We start from the raw sequence: 21,226 nt of genomic DNA, 5'->3' as shown, positions 1-21,226 counted from the left end.
TAATTTTTACAGAGTGCTCCTCGATTATATCCATGCACATGCAGTAAACACAAGCAAGAATGATGATCGTTTAAAATAAAACAAATTTGTTCCAATCTGAAAAAAAGGGCAAAAGTTACACATAGTTTAGCTAAACTGTTATGCAGTTTTTAACTTTTCAAAAGATATAACTTGATTAAAATTTAGCCTAAAACCATTAAAGCATCATGTAAAAAAAAAAAAAAATACAAACAAATAGGAGCGCAATTTTTTTTTGGGGGAAATCCATTTTCGCATGAAGAAATATATATGCATATATTGGTTTGTGTTAAAATCTCCAAAGTAAGTGCTAATTCACTTGTTTAAAATGTATTTTTATTTTTCTCCAGGGAGAAAATATGTTTCCCCCTAAGAGGAAACTCACTTACTTGCACACAAACCTTGTTCTTTCTAGGGATACCTGTTCCTCCCTGGAAATGTTGTACTCCTGCTCTTATCATGAGTATATTGTTGACTTTTTCCATGACGGAAATGAGTTGGAGAGGACTTGTGAGTAACATGACAGTTTGCTGCTGTGCACAAACTCATAGGGCATTCCAGACCTGAAACTCCCACTTTCTACCTACTTCCAGCTAGGTATGTAGATTTTTCCCCACAAAAATCTTCATGTGAGTCTATCCATATGAGAGTGCAAAATAAACTTTTGCACATCTAAGTCAAACCTACCTGCATCAATGGCTTGGAGAATCGGGTGCATAACATTCTAATTCTGCAAGACCTTACTGAGTTCATCTGTAAACCAACCATTGATGTAGAACAAGGTACAGCTCACAATTATGGAAAACGGAAACAGAGGCACAGTAAAATTATGTGATATGCCAGCAGTCTCATTGATCTTCAGTTGGCAACATGGGCAATGGACCATACATATAATCTGGGTATATTTACAGTTAACACTTTGGAAAACTCAGTGAATGCTTTCAAGTAAACTGGTCAAAGTAATTCAAAAGATGCGTCCTTGGAAATTAAAAAAGGACAGTTAGACCTGGCATCCTTGGCGTAGTCTCCCCTGTCTTTTTTTGCCTCTGCTTCCTATGTTGTGACTGTGTTGGGGTTTGTTTTTGCTTATTTTTGATACTCTGGGCAATTTACCACTGCTAACCAGTGCTAAAATGCAAGTGCTCTCTGTGCAAATTATAGTTGTAATTGGTTTTTCCTTGATTGGCATATTTTATTTACTAGTATGTCCCTAGTTAAGTGCACTAGAGGTGCCCAGGGTTTGTAAATCAAATACTACTAGTAGGCCTGCAGCACTGATTGTGCCCCCCCCCCAGGAGTAGCCCCCTAAACATGGCACATACCTGCCACTGCAGTATATGTGTGTGCAGTTTTAAACAGCCAATTTGACCAGGCGAGTGTACCGACTTGCAAGGCCCACATCTTCCCTTTTTGTACATTTAAGTCATCCCTTAGGCAGGCCCTAGGTAGCCCCATAGGCAGGGTGCAGTATATGTTAAAGGTAGGACATACACTGATGTGTTTTACAAGTCCTGACAGTGAAATACTGGCAAATTCAGTTTTCAGTGTTGCAAGGCCTATCTCTCTCGTGGGTTAACATGGTGACTGCATTTAAATATATTTTAAGTGTAGTTTCCCATTTGGAGCATATATCGATATGGAGTTTGGGGTCTCTGAGGCTGACAATTTAAAAATACATATTTTGGTAGAGTTGGTTTTTAGATTGTCAGTTCAAAAATGGCACTTTTAGAAAGTGGGCATTTTCTTGCTTACCCATTTCTGTACCTCTGCCTGCCTGTGGAATCCACGTGTGGGTCAGACTGACAGTTGGGCTGTGTAGGAAGCTAGCCTGGTGTGTGGTGGGTACATATGGTACCTTACACCAGGGATCCCCCCCCTTAGTAAAGTGTAGAGAGCGGGGAACATCCGGAATGACTCCTCCGGAACCACAACATTGTTGTTAACACAAGCAGAACCACGCTTGCGTTCACAACTCTCTTTTTCCCTGCCTTAACCACGCAGAGAAAAAGAGTCGGCATCGGGAGAGGACGCAGTCAGGTGAGTGGGGATGGGACAGGGTTAGGGGGTAGTTTTTAGGAGTGGGGGTGGATTAAGGGCTTCGGGTAAGGGGAGGTCAGGGTAGTTTGTTTTTTTAGGGGCGGCGGTGGGGGGGATCGGGGTAGTTCTGGCTTTTAGGGGCAGGGGTGGGGGATCGGGGTAGTTTTGTTTTTGGGGGTTGGGGTAGTTTGTTTTTTGGGGGTGGGGGATCGGGGTAGTTTGTTTTTGGGGGTGGGGGATCAGGGTAGTTTGGTTTTGGGGGTGGGGAGTGGTGGGTCGGGGTAGTGTGGTTTTTGGGGGTGGGGTAGTTTGGTTTTTTGGGGATCGTGGGATAGTTTAGTTTTTGTGGAGGGGATCGGAGTAGTTTGTTTTTAGTGGGGGGGATCAGGGTAGTTAGGTTTTTTGGGGGTAGGGGTTTCAGGTTGGTAGTTTTGTTTTTAGGGGAGGAGAGTTGTGGTAGTTACTGTTTTTAGGGGTGGGGGTCAGGGTAGCTTGGTTTTTGGGGGTGGGGATCGGGGTAGTTTGTTTTTTGAGGTGGGGGATGGGGTAGTTTGTTTTTTGGGGGTTGGGGTAAGGACAGTTTGTTTTTTGTGGATGGGGTAGGGGCAGTTTGATTTTTTGGGGTGGGATCAGGGTAGTTTGGTTTTTGGGGGTGGGGCATCAGGGTACTTTTTTTTTTGAGGATGGGTCAGGGTAGTTTGGTTTTTGGGGTTGGGGGGTCGGGTTAGTTTTTTTTTTTTGGGGGCCGCCGGTCGGGTAGTTTGGTTTTTGGGGTGGGGTAGTTTGGTTTTTGGGTGGGGGAATCGGGGTAGTTTGGTTTTTGGGGGTGGGGGATCGGGGGTAGTTTGGTTTTTGGGGTGGTGGTCGGGGTAGTTTGTTTTTTGAGTTTGGGTGGGATAAGGGTAGTTTGTTTTTTGGGGGTCGGGGTAGTTTGGTTTTTGAGGGTGGGCGTCTGTTTTTTGGGATGGAGGGTTCGGTCTAATTTTGTTTTTAGGGGCGGATAGTTTTATTTTGGGGGGGTTGCTTCTTTTTAGGGCAGGTGGGGGGTGGGTTGGGTTTTAGGGCTCAGGGTGGGTAGGGGGTATCACTGTAGTTGTATTTTTAGGGCGGGTCAGGGGGATGGAATGCGAAAACCACGCATGCCGTTCCACACATGCCTTTACTAGGCATGCCTTTACAACGAAAAATAGTTGTAAAGGAATGCATGGTAAAGGAATTTGTGAAAACAACGCGGTCGCTGTTCCGACCGCGTTGTTCAAGCATGCATGGTTAGCGCATGCGTTGTTCCAACATACATTCGGAGCCTGTGTCTAGGAGCCAGGCTCTCTAGAGGTAGCTGTGGATGAGCAGCCAAGGCTTATCTAGGAGACATGCAAAGCTCATGAAATACCACTGTAGTCACACAGCACTTACACACATGAAAGAAAACACTCAGTAGTACAAAAATAAAGGTACTTTATTTTTTGGAACGAATCACCCCAAATTACTAGACAGGTAACCCACCCTTAGAAGGTAAGTAGTACACTAAATATATACACTAATAATCAGCAACAGGCATAGAAAAGGTTAGAAAACAGTGCAAACAGGAATAATCAATAGTGAACCTTAGGGGGAGCACAAACCATATACTAAAAAAAATGGAATGCGAACAAGGTACTCCCACCTAGGTAAGTAACATGTGTAGAGGGGAGCTGGGAGTACTAGAGAACCACACAGGTAGGTAACACAGTACCCCCCCAGGGACTAGGAATGCAGAAGTAAAACACTGGATTTCCCCCAAACCACCCAAAAGGAGGAAAGGAAGAAAAACCCAGAGAAGACTGCAAGAAAACCAGCTGTGGATTCCTGAAGAAAGAAGTCCAGGAGGAGTAGGAGGTACTACCCACCCAGCTGTGGATGCAGGAGTTGGTCGACTGTAATGAAGAACAGAACAGCACTGCAGCCCCTGAGCAGGAGAAGAGTTCCCGATGGATGCAGAAAATGTCCCACGCTGGAAAGAAGATTGCAGATGGGTGTCGTTGCAGGATTTCCACCAACAAGCCTTGGCAAAGGCAACCTCACGGCTAGTGGAAAAGAGGTGCTGCTGGGGACCAGCAAGGCCTAGGAGGACTCAACCCAGGAAGCGGAGTCACAGGGGACCGTCAGCGTCACAGAGAGTCCATATGAGAAGAAGCAGCACCTACAGGAGCCCCACAGGACTGGGACACAGGAGTTGCAGAAGGAGCAAACGCAGCACTACAAAAGTTGATTCCACGCCACAGGAGAACCATGCAGGAGGCTGTGCTTTGCAGGACGGTGTGCTGGGACCTGGAGCTACACATCGCGTGAAGATCACTCGGAGGAGATGCAAACAAGCCTTGGCACCTGCAAGAGACGTAGTGCACAGGAGTACTGTCCTGTGTGGGAAAGCAAAGGCTTACCTCCGCCAAAGTTGGAAAGCTGGCAGAGAGGACCAAGAGGACTACTCTAGACCACCACCCGTGATGCAGGATACGCACAGCTCATCAGGAGAGGGGTTCCACGGAGCCGGTCATTGCTTGTCGTACGTCTCTGTGGTTGCAGGGGAATGACTCCTTCACTTCTAGGGAGATTCCTTATTCTTTTTGCGCAGGCTGAAGAGTTGCAGTCTTCTGAGAATGCACGGTGAGGAAATTGTTGTAAAGCTGGCAGATACAATGTTGCTGAAGAGTGCTTTTTTCTTGGAAGCAGCTGGTCAGGTCCTGGAGGTTCTAGTCTCAGTTCCGGAGGCCGGAAGTCAAAGTGAAGGTTGCAGAGTGGTCCTGCTGGAATCTTGCAAGCCGAATCTGAGGACCCACCCAAGAGAGAGACCCTCAATAGCCCTGAAAGGGGTTTGATCACATATCAGGAGGGGGCTCTGACATCACCTGCCTGGCCTGGCCACTCAGATGCTTCCAGAGTTCCCTGCCAACCTTGGAATCAGGATGGCAGAACCCAGGGACCCTCTGGAGGAGCTCTGGGCACCACTCCTGAGGTAATGATGGACAAGGGGAGTGGTCACCCCCCTTTCCATTGTTCAGTTTCGCGCCAGAGCAGGGACTGGGGGTCCCTGAACCAGTGTGGACTGGTTTGTGCACGGAGGGGACCAAATGTGCTCTTCAGAGCAAACCAATGGCTTGGGGAGGCTACCCCTCCCGAACCAGTCACACCGAATGTATGTCGGAACAATGCATGCCGGAACAACGAGGTCGGAAACAACGACCGCGTTGTTACCACTAATGCCTTTAACACGAATGCCTTACCAACGATTTTTCATTGTAAAGGCATTCCTGGTAAAGGCATTAGTGATAGGCATGCATTGTTCCAGCATGCGTCCCCCCTGCCCCCCACCCCTAAAAATTAACACGACCCCCCCACCCTCTCCCCTAAAACCACACCAACCCCCCACCCTTGCCCCTAAAGCTACCCCAAACCCCCACCTCATCCCTAAAATTACCCCAACCCCCACCCCATCCCTGAAACCTAAAGTACCCCAACCCACACCACGAAAACCAGCCCGCCCCTAAAACTACTCAGAGCCCCCCACCCTGTCCCTAAACCTAAACTCCCCCAACCCCACCCCTAAAATTACCCGACCCCCCAACCCACCCCTAAAACCTAAACTACTCCAACCACCACCCCTAAAACCACCCCAACACCCCTGCCCCTAAAACTAAAACCCCCGGACCACCACGCTGCCCCTAAAACTAAAAATACCCCACCCCCAAAACTAAAACCCCAACCCGGCCCTAAAACTAAAACCCCACCGACCACCACCCCGCCCCTAAAACTAAAACCCCAACGCCCCACCCCGCCCCACCCCTAAAACTAAATACCCAACCCCCCACCCCGCCCCTCAAACTAAAACCCCAACCCCCACCCCACTTACCTGACCCGACCCCCAACCCCTAAAACTAAAACCCAACCCCCACCCCGCCCCACTTACCTGACCCCCACCCCTGCCCCTAAAACTAAAACCCGAACCCCCGCCCCTAAACCTAAAAATACCCCAACCCCCCACCCCCGCCCGTAAAACTAAAACCCCAACCCCCCACCCGCCCCTAAAACTAAAACCTCAACCCCCCACCCCGCCGCTAAAGCTAAAAATACCGACCCCCCACCCCTGCCCCTAAACCTAAAACCCCAACCCCCCACCCCACCCCATAACTAAAAATACCCCGACCCCTGAAAATTAAACTAAAAATACCCCAACCCCCACCCCTAAAACTAAAACCCCAACCCCGCCCCTAAAACTAAAAATACCCCGATCCCCCAACCTGCCCCTAAAACTAAAACCCCGACACCCCAACCCCGCCCCTAAAACTAAAAATACCCCGACCCCCCAACCTGCCCCTAAAACAAAAACCCCAAACCCACCACCCCACCCCTAAAACTAAAACCCCAACCCCCGCCCCACTTACCTGACTCGTTGTGTCATCCTCCTCAGCCGACTCCCTTGTTTGTGCCTTAACCACGTGTAAGAGGCTGGCCTGGCTTATAGTGGGTACCCTGTGGTACTTACACCCTGTGCCAGGTCCAGTTATCCCTTATTAGTAGAATAGAGGTGTTTCTAGCAGCTTAGGCTGATAGAAGGTAGCTATGGCAAAGCAGCTTAGGCTGAACTAGGAGACATGCAAAGCTCCTACTATACCACTTATAACATATGCACAATATCATAAGAAAACACAATACTCAGAGTTACTAAAAATAAAGGTACTTTATTTTTATGACAATATGCCACAAGTATTTCAGTGAGTGCCCTCAGTAATAAGGTAAGTAATATACACAAGTTATATGTACACAAACCCAAAACAGGTAAGTAAAAGTCAGAAAAGTAATGCAAACAGTGTAGAATTACAATAGGTTGCAATAGGTGAACATAGGTCTAGGGGTAACACAAACCATATACTCCAAAAGTGGAATGCAAATCACGAATGGACCCCAGACCTATACCCCACCCCAAGACCCTGAAAAGTAGGAGTTAAGTACACCTACTACCCCAAAAGAGCACAATAGTCGTGATGGGGAGATTCTGCAAGGACAACAAACACCAGCAAGGCACTGAAGGTGGATTCCTGGACCTGGGGACCTGCAAGGCAAGGGGACCAAGACCAAGAGTCGCGATAGTGTTTGGGGGGGGGGGGGGGGGGGGGGTGGGGGGGGGGGGAGGAGCCCAGAAAACCCCGGATGAAGATGCAAGGAAGCTGCCTTCGTGGTGGAAGAAGCTTGGAGTTCTGCAACAACGAAGAGGACTAGGAACTTCTCCTTTGGATGGAAGATGTCCCACGTTGCGATGAAGGTTGCAGAAGTGTTCCCACGCAGAAATACCGCAAACAAGCCTTGCTAGCTGCAAGGGTCGCGGTAGATGTTTTTGGGTGCTGCTGGGGACCAGGAAGGACCAGGGTGTCGCCCCTTTGAGGAGGAGACAGAGGGGGTGCTCAGCAACTCAGAGAGCCCCACAGAAGCAGACAGCACCCGCAGAACAGGCACAGAAAATGCACTTGGAAGAATTGTGAACCGGAGCTGGCTCAGAGTCACAAAGGAGGGTCCCACGACGCCAGAGGCCAACTCAGAGGGTTGAGCATTGCAGGACGGAGTGCTGGGGACCCAGGCTAGGCTGTGCACAAAGGAAATCCTGGAAGAGTGCACAGGAACCGGAGCAGCTGCAAATGACGCAGTACACAGGTTTGCAGTCTAACGTGGGGAGGCAAGGACTTACCTCCACCAAACTTGGACTGAAGGATCACTGGACTGTGGGAGTCACTTAGATAGAGTTCCTGTGTTCCAGGGACCACGCTCGTCAGGATGAGAGGGGACCCAGAGGACCGGCGATGCAGTCTTTTGGTGCCTGCATTAGCAGGGGGAAGATTACGTCGACCCACTGGAGATTTCTTCTTGGCTTCCAGTGCAGGGTGAAGGCAGGTGACCCCCAGAGCATGCACCACCAGGAAACAGTTGAGAAAGCCGGCAGGATGAGGCACTATAATGTTGCTGGTAGTCGTCTTGCTTTGTTGCGGTTTTGCAGGCGTCCTGGAGCAGTCAGCGGTCGATCCTTGGTAGAAGTCGAAGAGGGAGATGCAGAGGAACTCTGGTGAGCTCTTGCATTCGTTATCTGCCGAATACCCCAGAGGAGAGACCCTAAATAGCCAGAAAAGGAGGTTTGGCTACTGAGAAAAGAGGACTGGCTACCAAGAAAGGTAAGAGCCTATCAGAGGGGGTCTCTGACGTCACCTGCTGGCACTGGCCACTCAGAGCAGTCCAGTGTGCCCCCAACACCTCTGAATCCAAGATGGCACAGGTCTGGGACACAATGGAGGAGCTCTGGGCACCTCCCCTGGGAAGTACTGGTCAGGGGAGTGGTCACTCCCCTTTCCTTTGTCCAGTTTCGCGCCAGAGCAGGGTTGGGGGATCCCTGAACCGGTGTAGACTGGCTTATGCAGAGATGGGCACCATCTGTGCCCATCAAAGCATTTCCAGAGGCTGGGGGAGGCTACTCCTCCCCAGCCTTTCACACCTATTTCCAAAGGGAGAGGGTGTAACACCCTCTCTCAGAGGAAATCCTTTGTTCTGCCTTCCTGGGCCAGGGCTGCCTGGACCCCAGGAGGGCAGAATCCTGTCTGAGGGGTTGGCAGGAGCAGCAGCTGCAGTGGAAACCCCGGAAAGGCAGTTTGGCAGTACCTGGGTTCTGTCCTAGAGTCCCAGGGGATCATGGAATTGTCACCCCCAATACCAGAATGGTATTGGGGTGACAATTCCATGATCTTAAACATGTTACATGGCCATGTTCGGAGTTACCATTGTGAGGCTATACATAGGTAGTGATCTATGTATAGTGCACACGTGTAATGGTGTCCCCGCACTCACAAAGTCCGTGGAATTTGCCCTGAACGATGTGGGGGCACCTTGGCTAGTGCCAGGGTGCCCACACACTAAGTAACTTGGCACCCAACCTTCACCAGGTGAAGGTTAGACATATAGGTGACTTAAAAGTTACTTATGTGCAGTGAAAAATGGCTGTGAAATAACGTGGACGTTATTTCACTCAGGCTGCAGTGGCAGGCCTGTGTAAGAATTGTCTGAGGTCCCTATGGGTGGCAAAAGAAATGCTGCAGCCCGTAGGGACCTCCTGGAACCCCAAAACCCTGGGTACCTAAGTATCATATACAAGGGAATTATATGGCTGTACCAGTGTGCCAATGAGAATTGGTAAATTTAGTCACTAGCCTACAATGACAAACTTAGAAAGCAGAGAGAGCATAAACACTGAGGTTCTGGTTAGCAGAGCCTCAGTGATACAGTTAGGCACCACACAGGGAACACATACAGGGCACATACTATGAGCACTGAAGTCCTGCCTAGCAGGATCCCAGTGACACAGGGGCTAAAACATACATACATACATACATACATACAGTGAAAATGGGGGTAACATGCCAGGCAAGATGGTACTTTCCTACACCACGCATGTGCGTTGTTCAGCACACCGTGGTTAAGGCACAAAACAACGAAGTTGTGGTTAATGAAAGCGTAGTTCCACTTTCGCTGCCCACGACTTCGTTGTTCCGGAGTCAGCCTTCAGGGCGTTTCCCGTCACACCTATTTCCAAAGGGAGAGGGTGTTACCTCCCTCTCCCAAAGGAAATCCTTTGTTCTGCCTTCCTGGGCTTGATCAGATCAAGCAGCAGGAGGGCAGAAACCTGTCTAGGGAGTGACAGCAGCTGGGCTGACCGGAAAACTCTGTAAGACTGGTGTTAGCAATGCTGGGGGCCCTCTAAGAAACCCCCAGAGTGCATGGAATCATACTTCCAATACTTGGAACAGTATTGGGGTATGATTCCGACATGTCCCGATCAAACATGCCCAGGTTTGGAGTTACCATTATGTAGCTGCACATAGATTGTGACCTATGTCCAATACACACATAAAATGGCATCCCTTCACTCACGAAGTCCAATAAAATGGAGCTGGAGTTCGTTGGGGCACTTCTGCTAGTGCAGGGGTGCCCTCACACACACAGGTACTTGCACCCTGCCCTCTGGGCTGAGAGAGCCTACCATAGGGGTGACTTACAGTGACCTGGTGCAGTGACCTATAGTGAAACCGGGTGCATGCACCTGGTTCACACAGACTTCAATGTCAGGCCTGCAGAACAATTTGCCTGGGCTCCCTTTGGGTGGCAGAATAACTGCTGCAGCCCATAGGGATCCCCTGGAACCCCAATGCCCTAGGTACACAGAGACTTACATGGGGGCACCAGTATGCCAATTGTGGGGATAAAAAGTTACTAGCAACTAAATTTAGAGGAGAGAGCACAGTCACTGGGTTCCTGGTTAGCAGGATCACAGTGAACACACTGACAAACAGGTCAAAAGTGGGGTAACCAAGGTAGAAAAAGGCTACTTTCCTACAGGCTGTTTCTGAATTTCCTCCAGACAGTGACACAAAGGGAGCTCGGGTGTAGCCTGCATATTCTGATGAGTCTCCTGGGCTAGAGTGGGGAGGGAGGAGCTGACACATGCACCTGAAAGGGCTTTGCCTGTCCTCACACAATGCAGTCTCCAACTCCCTGGTGTGTGTCTGGGGCCTGGCCAGGACAAGGCATGATCTTGTGAACAACAGAGACTTTCCTCAGAAGTTCGCCTACTTCAAAGGCAGAAAGGGGTATAAGTAATGGACTCAAAATCCAACACTTTTAGATTACTTCTGGATCAAGAGGAACCTCTGCCAAGGAGAAGAGCGGGAGGAAGAGTACTGCCTCTTTGCCTGTGAGTGTGCTTAGCTGGGTTGGCCTGCAGTTGCTAACTCTGCTTATGCAAGGACAAAGACTGGACTTTGCTGTATTTTCTTGTTTATGAAGTGTCACCAATGGCCTGGACTGAGCTTGCCCTCTGTTCTGAAGTCTCAGGGCCCTCAATGACTTCCTCTGCCAGCACCTGTACTTTCTTGCTAGGACTTCTACCCTGCCAAGTGGTGCCCAATCCAGTCACTGGGCCCTTGAAAGGAGAAGCTGGTGGAACCAAGATTAAAATCCACGCACAGGAGCTGTGCTGGAGAAAAATCGACACAGCACCTTCTTTGGTGCTGAAAAATTGACGCACAATCTTCATCATGGCTGGGAAATCAACGCAACACTTGCTTTCGGCTGCTAAAAATTGAGGCAGCACCCAGGCAGCGCAGCTCTTCACCACCGTGCACCAGGATTTTGCATGCATTGTCACTGGGCAACAAAACCACAGTGAACCTGCGCAAACCAGGGGTTGCCTGTCCTCAAATCAAAACATCGCTCTTCTGAGGGAGAGAAAAACAACACAATGTCTACCAGACCAGAGAAGAAACAACGCAAGGCTTTACTTGCGAGTCAGGGATCGACACATCGCTGACTTTTGTGACGCACTCTTGCCCGTGCGGCTTTATTTTTTACGCAAACCAGGTACCTTTTGCAAAAACAACACATCCATTGATGTCTATGCATTAAGACTCTTTTTAAGTTAAAAATTCATAACTTTGCCTGTGTATGTTGGATGCTTGTCATTTTGGTCTTGTTTAATTTAGATAATTAGTGACTATTTGTCTAAACTGGTATTGTGTCACTTCTGTGGTGTTTTCACTGTGCTGCTGTGTGTGTTGGTACAAATACTTTACACATTGCCTCTGAGATAAGCCTGACTGCTTGTGCCAAGCTACCAAGGGGTTAGCAGGGGTTATCTGAGCTGTGTATCTCCCTTATCCTGACTACAGTGAGGGTTCCTGCTTGGACAGAGTGCCAACCAGAGACCCCAATTCGAACAAGGATGAAATAATGGTACAAGTACAACAATTATGTTTCCTGACATTAGCAATAATCAGATCTCAGGCTTTGCAAAAGTGCTGGCATAATGTGATCAAAACGTTGGGCTAAACAGAGCTCATTCACAAACAGAGTTCACGACTATTTAAAGATTTGGGATAAAAAAAAAAAACTCTGGCATGCTCAGAGTTCACTATTTTCAGAAAAGTGACATTATCAGTTGCTAGATGGAATCCAAACTCGGACATAAAATGAGGGGATTTTATCAGAACTCTAAACATTGCTATAAATTGTCACCTCATTTCATGGCACCAAATGGGACAAGCAGATTTTAACACAGGACGGGTAGATTATTGAAGCATCCCGTTCCTTGCACAAGTAGAATTTTTATAAACGTCCACATTACTGCTCATCTATTCCATTGCAGCTGTATTCCACCCTTTTTGTCCTACTTCAGAGAGCTGAGGTCACTCACAGCTTTGTTTAAACGCCTTACTCAAAACTCAAACCCCACCCATCCGCACTCTGCATCACTCCAGACTTCCTCTCAAACAAAGGCTTATCTGTCAGGTGTACATCTCCTCCCTAAGACGCATATCTGCTGTTTTCTAAGAACTCTCCCTTTTACAGACCTGCTCCTCTTCCTTACTCGCACAGCTCTGCTCCTGTTCCTCTTTGTCAATCTGTAAGACAACAGATGTACCATATCAACCATTTATAAAGTGCAGACTAAACTCATATTTAGATCTTGAATTATTTTGGGATTAGAAACGAACAACTCAAAACTCATTGACCCTTTAATGATGAAAGGTCGAGCCAACCATGTCCAGTATTTAAACTCATAACTTCTAGTTACACAGATCTAGGCAACAGACGAGCCAACCCAATCAGCAGCCTTACTGAATGTAGAAGCAAGTGGGCAGGGTCTGTGACCGGCACTGAGATGTAAAAAAAAAAAAAAAAAAAACTAAAACAAAATTAATATTAACAACGTTCCCATTAAATAAGGATTCTTAATGACATTATGTCACCAAGGGCGCACGTTCCACTGCAAGGATTAATTTCCCAACATAATGCATTCTGGAAGCTGTAGTTTTGTTTCACTTGTAAATGTAAATTTGCACTTGTATAGCGCACTACTCACCCGTTAGGGTCTCAAGGCGCTGTACTCATACCGCTATGGAACCCCTCCTGGCTTTTCCCTGTGAGGTGCCAGGCATCCAAGCGCTGTTGGGGCCGTTGTGGAGATTAAGCAAGCTATTGCCCAGAGTTGCAGAGTGGGACCCATTAATTAGATTAGGCACCGAGGCAAGAATTATCTGGTCCAAGGGAATTGAGCCCAAGACCTGCCGAAGCGGGACTTGAACCCTGGTCTTGAGCCAGATCTCTGCTTTAGGGTCTGCCGCTCTAACCATTGTGCCACACTTCTCCACTTCTTCAGTGGATCCATATGAATTAACACACCCGTGGATTGAGAGAAACTCGTCCTTGGTGACTAAAATATTCTCAGTTCATGTTCTCATATTTGACATATAATTCTGCTAGCTGTGCATTTCGGTTGCAGTATATTAATAATAAATCATATTGTTAAAGCATATTAATTCATGGATCTGTTTTTGCACGCATTCTGCTGAAGCATGTGATCATTGCAAGCAAATATGTTGAAGTAAAAATGGAGTGAAACTGACTGAAGAAGCAAATACATCGATCCTAAACTCCTGTATATTAATATATGCACATTTCTGCTTTAGATTTATTTGGGTTAGTGAGGCTTGCTCGAGAAAAAACGGGTGCACTTTGAATTCTACATACTTCAAACGGAGGGCAGAACTGTGCAACACAAGTAGTCCTGACTTTAAGCCAAAAGCGCTCTCCAAGCTGGGCAGCAGCAACCTAATTGACAGTGGCTGAACGTGTCACCCCTATGTGTCACCTCTACGCCCCCTCCCCTCATCGAGGTGGACTGTGGAGGGATTGGTAATACGAGATACAAAACAGTCAGAACCCTTAATCTGTCCTAGCCATAAAGTGAGTCCCTCAGCACTGACATGTGGGGCCAAAGTGAACTTTTCGGTCACTTAACTCGTAGGTGTCAGCTGGCGCCATATCACGAGGATTACCTTTAGAGAGTTATTCTCTTGGGCCACGATTGTAGGTCGATACGAAACGTCCCAGAGTCCAAAGTACAGCTCACTTTACAGCTGACTAACATTGGTAAAGATTCTCCTTACAACAAGGGGCAGTTGAGCTATTAAGATTATTAGGTTTACTGGATATTTTGGCGGGCTACTGCAGGAGTCTAGTCACTTTGTGACATTAATTTAAGGTAGAATGACACAACGGGCACCTTAAAGCAGGGAAGAGTGGTACGTGCAGAGAAATGAAGATCTTTGAACTCTGTAAGGCAAGACAGTATTAGAGGATCAATGTGGGAGAAGGAGCACTATGAAGTGTGTGGGTGCTGGTGGGTGACATATCCAAACACATTCTACAAACTGTTCACTCACTCACCATTTCCCAATGTACACATTTCAAGTCCAGCTACCCCACACAGCTCTCCATCCTATCAATCCACATACAAACTCACTGCACCATCCACAAACTTCACCCCAAACAAAAACTCACATACACAAACGCACAAAACAACCACTGGCAAAGCCAACAGGTCGGTCTTTAATGTGCTAATAAATATAAACACAGGCGGGTATTCATATATGCTGTCTGCATGCATTCTATGCACAAATATCGTTTATCAAATTAAAGCCTGATCTTCTGGCTTTGCGAATGCTGAGAAAAAGTTGCAAACATATTTCTCCCGGGGAACAAAGCATACAGGAGAAAAAACAGTTGAGTTTATTTTTCACAATCAGAATAATCCCGTCTGCATTATAATGGAAGCATTTCCAGGAAGGCAGAATGATATATTGCCAGCTAAGAACAGCGAGGAGAGAGAGAATAATACTCCTCTGTCTGAAGCCAAGCCAAAGCCCTCTCTATGTGTATTTTAAAGAATTGCTAAAAATGTGTCATCCACACAGCTGCGCTTTCAAACCCGACCTAAAAGGGATGATTACAGTACCTGGATAGGTCATTATTACAAAAATGTAGAATAGCTGTGCACTCATATCTGATTTGTCATTCATGGAACTACTACTTTGGAGGTCATTTAGAATATTTGGAAAGTTTTGTGTAAAGTTGTTTTCAGTGCACTGAACACGATTTTTGCATTCAGAGAAAAGTTCTGTATTCTGTGCCTATTAGTACTAGAGCAGAAACAAACAGCTCCTGCTAATTTTACACCAATCATTGCAGAAAGAGAGACAAAAACAAAGCTTGCACATTTTGAAGGAAACTGGCCTGGTGTGTGGTAGACACCTATGGTGTTTGCACCTTATACCAGTTCCAGGCAAACCCTGTTAGTTAGTTAGTTAGTGAGACAGCGTCCAGGAAGCCAGGGCTCCTAGTGGTAGCTGTGGTGAGAAGCCAGCCAAGACTTATTTAGGAGGAGTGTAAAGCACCTGCAATACCACAGCAGTCACATAGTAACTTATCTCACATGAAAGAAACCACACAGTGTGGCAAAAATAAAGGTATTTTATTACAGAAACACGGAACTAGAGTACTTATGGTCAGTCCCCCAACTGGAGGTAAATACACACTATATACACCCTAAGTATTAGGAATTAGCATAGAAAAATAACAAGCATTGTCAAGAAATAGCAGAAAATAGTTAGGGCCCTATAGGGGGGCCAAACTATATACTAAAATAGTGGAATGCAAAGTTAGGTCCCCCACCCAAGGATGTGGAGTAGTTAGAAGGGAGCTGGGAGAACTCGGGACCCCAAGAGGCGAGTACTTAGATGACCCCCCGCGAACAGAAGAGCAGAGGTAAGTTACCAGGCTTAACAAGGAGACTTGGAAAAGGAACTTTGCAAGAACAGGACCAGTTCAGTGGAACCCAATGTTGGATTCCGGGAGAAAAGGACCTTCAAAAAGAAGGGGACAGAGTCCAGTCCATGCCACTACCCATCCTTTTGTGGATGAAGATCCAGGTCTGCAGTGGATGATGACAGCCAGCTTTGATGTCCAGAAGCTGAAGAGAGGTCCCTGAAGTTGTGCAGAAGCTGTCCCACGCCAGTCGCCGGACTGCAGTCGGTCAGGAGGGCCTCCAACAAGCCCTGGCAAAGGCAAATCTGGGCAAAAGAGGATTTGCAGAGCAGAAGAGGACCAGCAAGTTCCAGGGTGCTCAACCCTTGCAGTCAGGCCAATCAGCACACCTGGAGAGGAGTCCCCCGTCGCTGGAGCAGCAAAGGAATGACTGTCCTTGCAAGGATAAAGTGTTGGAGGCCAGGGCTACCTAGAGACTGAAGATCCCTTTGAGCAGAAGTCAACAAGCCTTGGCTGCTGCAAGAGTCGCGGTGCACAGGAGTTCTGTCCTGCAAGGAGAGGCAAGGGCTCACCTTCTCTCAAGTCGGTGAGAAGGCAGAGAGGACCAAGGGGACCACTCAGAACCACCACCTGTGTGATCCCAGCTGCCATACATTGTTGCTTTAGGTGCCTGCGGATACAGGGGAGTGACTCTTTCACTCCAAGGGCGATTCCTTCCTGATTCTTTGGTGCAGCTGAAGTCTTGCCGATTCCAGAGGATGCACAGCCATGGAAATGTTGCAATTGCTGGAAGGAGCCAGAGAAACGATGTTGCAAGGCAAGGTCGTCTGGGGATTTGCAGGCCTGTGTGGTTCCTGTGAAGTCCAGCAGCGGTCCTCGTGGCAAGGATCAGAAGAGGTCGATGTAGTGGAGTCCTGGTGGAGTCTTGCAGGTCTAATCTAGGGACTCACCCACAAGGAAGTCCCTAAATATCCCTAACAGGGGGCTTGGCCGCTTTGCAGTGAGACCACATATCAGAGGGTGTCACTGATGTCAGTCACCTGTCCTGACCAACCAGATGCTCCCAGGGGCCTCTGAACATCTTGTTTGTTTTCAAGATGGCAGAATCAAGTGGCCACCAAGAGGAGCTCTTGGCACCACCCTTGGGGTGGTGATGGACAGGGGAGTGGTCACTCCCCTTTCCTTTCCTTTGGTGTCACACCAGAGCAGAGACCGGGGGGGTCCCTGGACTGGTGCAAACAGGATATGCAAGGAGTGCATCAAATGTGCCCTTCAAAGCAAGGTGGTAGCGTGGGGAGGCTATCCCTCCCCAGCCCTGTAACACCTATTTCCAATTGCACCCCCTCTCCCAAAGAAAATCCTTTGTTCTGCCTTAGAAACCTGTCTAAGAGGCTGCAGAAGCGTGGGCTGCCCGTGTTTCCTGGAAGACTGGTAGGAGCAATACTAGTGGGGTCTCTATGGAGCCTCCAGAGTGCATAGCATCATGCCACCAATACTGGCATTAGTACTGGGGTGTGATTCTGACATGTGTGATACAAAACATGCCTAGGTTCGGAGTGACCAGTACATGGGTGAAATGGCATACGAAGTCTAGTGCATTGAAACTGGAGTTCGTCTGGGCAGCCCTGCTCATTCAGGGGTGCCCTCACATACAGGAACTTCCACTCTGTCCTCTGGGCCAGGAAGGCCTACTACAGGGGTGACTTGCAGTGACCAACAGTGAAAGTGTGCATGCACCTTATCACCCAGGCTGCAATGGCAGACCTGCAGACACAGTTTGCATGGGCTCCCATGGGTGGCATAATACATGCTGCAGCCCACGGGGGACCTCTGGTGTACCAATGCTCTGGGTACCTAAGTACCATATACTATGGACTTACAGGGGTACACCAGTATGCCAATTGCGGGGTGTAAAGGGTAGAACAGCAGCCAAATTTAGAGGAGAGAGAACAATCACTGGGGTCCTGGTTAGCAGGATCCCTGTGAAAACAGTCTAAACACACTGATAAACAAGCAACAAGTGTCGGTAGGCATGCCAAAAAGAGTGACGTTCCTACACATTTATCGCTAAATGTGTTGAAATGTCATTAAAAGTGGTAGTGATAAAGTATTACTGAAATGTGTTATAGCAACAAACCATTCGACATTCTGTAAATTACACTATTATTGGGGTGGTGCTTGTAGGAAGCTGGCCTGGTGTGTGGTGAGCACCTATGGTGTTATCACCTTATACCATGTCCAGGTATCCCCTATCAGTGAAGTGTAGGCAGTGTCTAGGAAGCCAGGGCTCTCCAGAAGTAGCTCTGGATGAGCAACCAAGACTTATCTAGGAGACATGCAAAGGTCATGCGTTACCACTACAGTCACACAGCACTTACACACATTAAAGAACCACACTGTGTTACAAAAATAAAGGTACTTTTTTATAGTAACACAAATGGAAAATGTCACTTACCCAGTGTACATCCCTTTGTGGCTTGTAGTGCTGCAGATTCACATGGTGCGCATATTTCGCCATCTAGTGTCGGGCTCGGAGTGTTACAAGTTGTTTTTCTTCAAAGAAGCTTTTTCGAGTCACGAGATCGAGTGACTCCTCCTTTCGGTGATAGTGCGCATGGGCATTGAGTCCTTTGTTGGATTGTTTTCCAATAGGAGGGTAAAGTAAGGAGTGAAGAATTGTATATGTACAGATACACAGTAGGTAAAGAAGATGTCCATGCAATGTACAGACATATTTAACTAATAAAGTACCACAACAGCTTCAAGCTTCCGGGGAGGAGGAAGGGCGCATGTGAATCTGCAGCACTACATGCCACAAATAGATGTACACTGGGTAAGTGACATTTTCCGTTCAATGGCGTGTAGCTGCAGATACACATGCAGTGCATAGACTGAAAAGCAGTCCCCTCCTAAGTAAGCGGGGGCTAGCCTGTGGGAGTTGGAGTAGTTTGAAATAGTGTTTTAAGCACCAACATTTGCTTGTTGGCAAGATAACACATCCACACAGCAGTGTTTAATAAATGTGGGCGCTGTGGACCATGTGGCTGCTTTACATATGCCTTCCGTTGGTATATTTCCGAAAAATGCCATTGAAGCTCCTTCTAAAGTGAATGCTTGAATTCCACTTACTCTCCACAAAGACTGTTACCAGGAAAGCAACTTTCCATGAGAGAAATTAAAGAGCGCAAGAATGCATAGGTTCAAATGGTGGACCCATAAGCCTTGTGAGCACAATGTTAAGATTCCATGCAGGAGCTGGTGGAGCTCTAGGTGGAATAATTCTTTTAAGGCCTTCCATAAAAGCTTTTCTGACAGGTATTCTAAACAGAGAAGTATGCTGTGTGTCTTGAAGGTAAGCTGGTATTTGCTGTTAAATGAATTATAATAGATGAATATGCTAGATTTGCCTTTTGTAAGTGAAACAAATAGCAAACAATATCCTGTACTGATGCTTTAAGTGGATCAATGTTCTTAGGTTGACAGTAATGTGCAAAACGTTGCCATTTAGCTGCATAGCATTTTCTGGTTGCAGGTGTACGTTCTTCTTTTCGAATGTCCATACATTCTGATGGAAGCTGTAGATATCCAAATTCTATGACCTCAGGAGCCAAATCACCGGGTTGAGCACACTGGGATTGGGATGCCTGATTTGAGCTTTGTTCTGAGTCAACAGATCTGGTCTGTTTGGAAGTTTGTGATGTGGTACTACAGACAGATCCAATAGTGTTGTGTACCAGTGTTGAGGTGCCCACGTGGGAGCTACGAGTATCACAGTGACAGAGGTGTGACGTATTTTGTTGACCAGAAATGGAATTAGTAGGAGAGGGGGAAAAGCGTAAGCAAATATCCCTGACCAATGGATCCATAGAGCATTGCCCTTTGATAGAGAGTGTGGGTACCTGGAAGAGATGTTTGGGCATTTTGCGTTTTCGCTTGTTGCGAAGAGGTCTATGTTTGGTGTTCCCCACATGTGAAAGTACTGTTGAATTACTTGTGGGTGAATCTCCCAGGTGTGTATTTGTTACTGCATTCTGCTTAAGAGGTCCGCTAGTTAGTTGTGTATCCGTGGGATATACTCCATTAATAGTTGAATGCAATTGTGAATCGCCCATTTCCAAATTGTTTGTGCTAGAAGGGACAATTGGGATGAGTGTGTTCCTTCCTGTTTCTGCAGATAGTCCATTGTTGTCATGTTGTCTGTTCTTACTAACACTGTCTTGTGCGTGAGCTGTGGCTGGAATGCTTTGAGTGCTAGGAACAGTGCTAGCAATTCCAAGTGGTTTTTGTGGTAAGTCTGCTGAACTGAGTCCCATTCTGCCTGCATGGCAAGACTGTTGAGATGGGCTCCCCAACCTGTCATTGATGCCTCTGTGGTGATTATGGTTTGTGGCACTAGGTCCTGAAATGGCCACCCGTTTGATAAGTTGGTGTGATTCCACCATTGCAGAGCATTCTAAGTCTGGCAGTCCAACAACAATAGATCATGAAGTTGACCCTGTACCTGAGACCATTGTTGTGAGAGACAATGTTGTAGGGGTCTCATGTTTAGACGTGCATTGGGCACTGTTGCTATGCATGATGCCATCATTCCGAATAGCTTCATGATAAACCTTACTGTGTAAGTTTGATTGAATTGTAATTGAGATATGAGTGTGTGAAACACTTGAATTTGTTGTGAATTTGGGTAGGCTAATGCTGACTGAGTTTTCAGAACCGCTCCTAGATATGGTTGAATTTGAGCTGTCTGAAGGTGAGATTTCTGGTAATTGATTGTGAACCCTAGCCTGTGTAGGGTATTGATTGCGTATTGTGTGCGTTGTTGGCAGGTTTGAATGGTGCTGGCTTTTATGAGCCAGTCGTCTAGATAGGGGAAGACATGTATGTGCTGTCTTCTGAGGTATGCGGTAACCACTGATAGACATTCTGTGAATACCCTTGGTGGTGTTGTTACTCCAAAGGGTAACACTTTGAATTGATAGTGCTTCTCTGCTGTCACAAACCTTAAGTACTTGCGGTGTACTGGATGGATAGAAATGTGGAAGAAACGATCTTTTAGATCTGATGCTGTCATGTAGTTTTGATTTTGTAACAAGGGAATGACATCTTGTAGAGTGACCATGTGGAAATGCTCTGTGAGAATGTACTGATTGAAAGGTCTGAGATCGAGGACAGGTCTGAGAGTGCCATCCTTTTTTGGTATGAGGAAGTATAGAGAATATACTCCTGTCTCTTGTTTGTGGATCGGAACTACCTCTATAGCCCCTTTGAGTAGAAGAGATTCTACCTCTTGTTTCAACAGAACCATTTGTTCTCGAGAAAGCCTGTGTGAACCAGGGGAGATGTTTGGTGGAGTGGAGAGGAGTTCTAGGCAATAACCATTGTGGCTAATTGACAGTACCCACTGATCTGATGTTATCTGTTGCCAATGATGATGGAAATATTGCAGTCTTCCTCCCACCGGAGATGTGTGCTGTGTGGGGATGGAAAGGAAGTCACTGCT

The 21,226-nt window shown here is 47.2% G+C and overlaps 1 protein-coding gene across 2 annotated transcripts in view; it reads right to left on the bottom strand.

The window, feature by feature from the left end:
* The window catches only part of ZMYND11 (zinc finger MYND-type containing 11), a 572,905-nt gene that overhangs the window by 140,965 nt on the left and 410,714 nt on the right, over positions 1–21,226 (bottom strand). The window contains exon 14 of one of the 2 annotated variants that reach the window (XM_069211170.1): positions 12,471–12,521. The exons of the other annotated variant lie outside the window; for it this stretch is intronic. Within the exon in view, the coding sequence (XP_069067271.1) occupies positions 12,471–12,521 (51 nt within the window). The remainder of the gene's footprint in view (positions 1–12,470; positions 12,522–21,226) is intronic. 2 annotated transcript variants of the gene reach the window in all.

This window comes from Pleurodeles waltl, chromosome 10 (assembly GCF_031143425.1).
Source record: "Pleurodeles waltl isolate 20211129_DDA chromosome 10, aPleWal1.hap1.20221129, whole genome shotgun sequence".
NCBI lineage: Eukaryota > Metazoa > Chordata > Amphibia > Caudata > Salamandridae > Pleurodeles > Pleurodeles waltl.
This window is presented reverse-complemented; position numbering and strand designations above follow the sequence as displayed.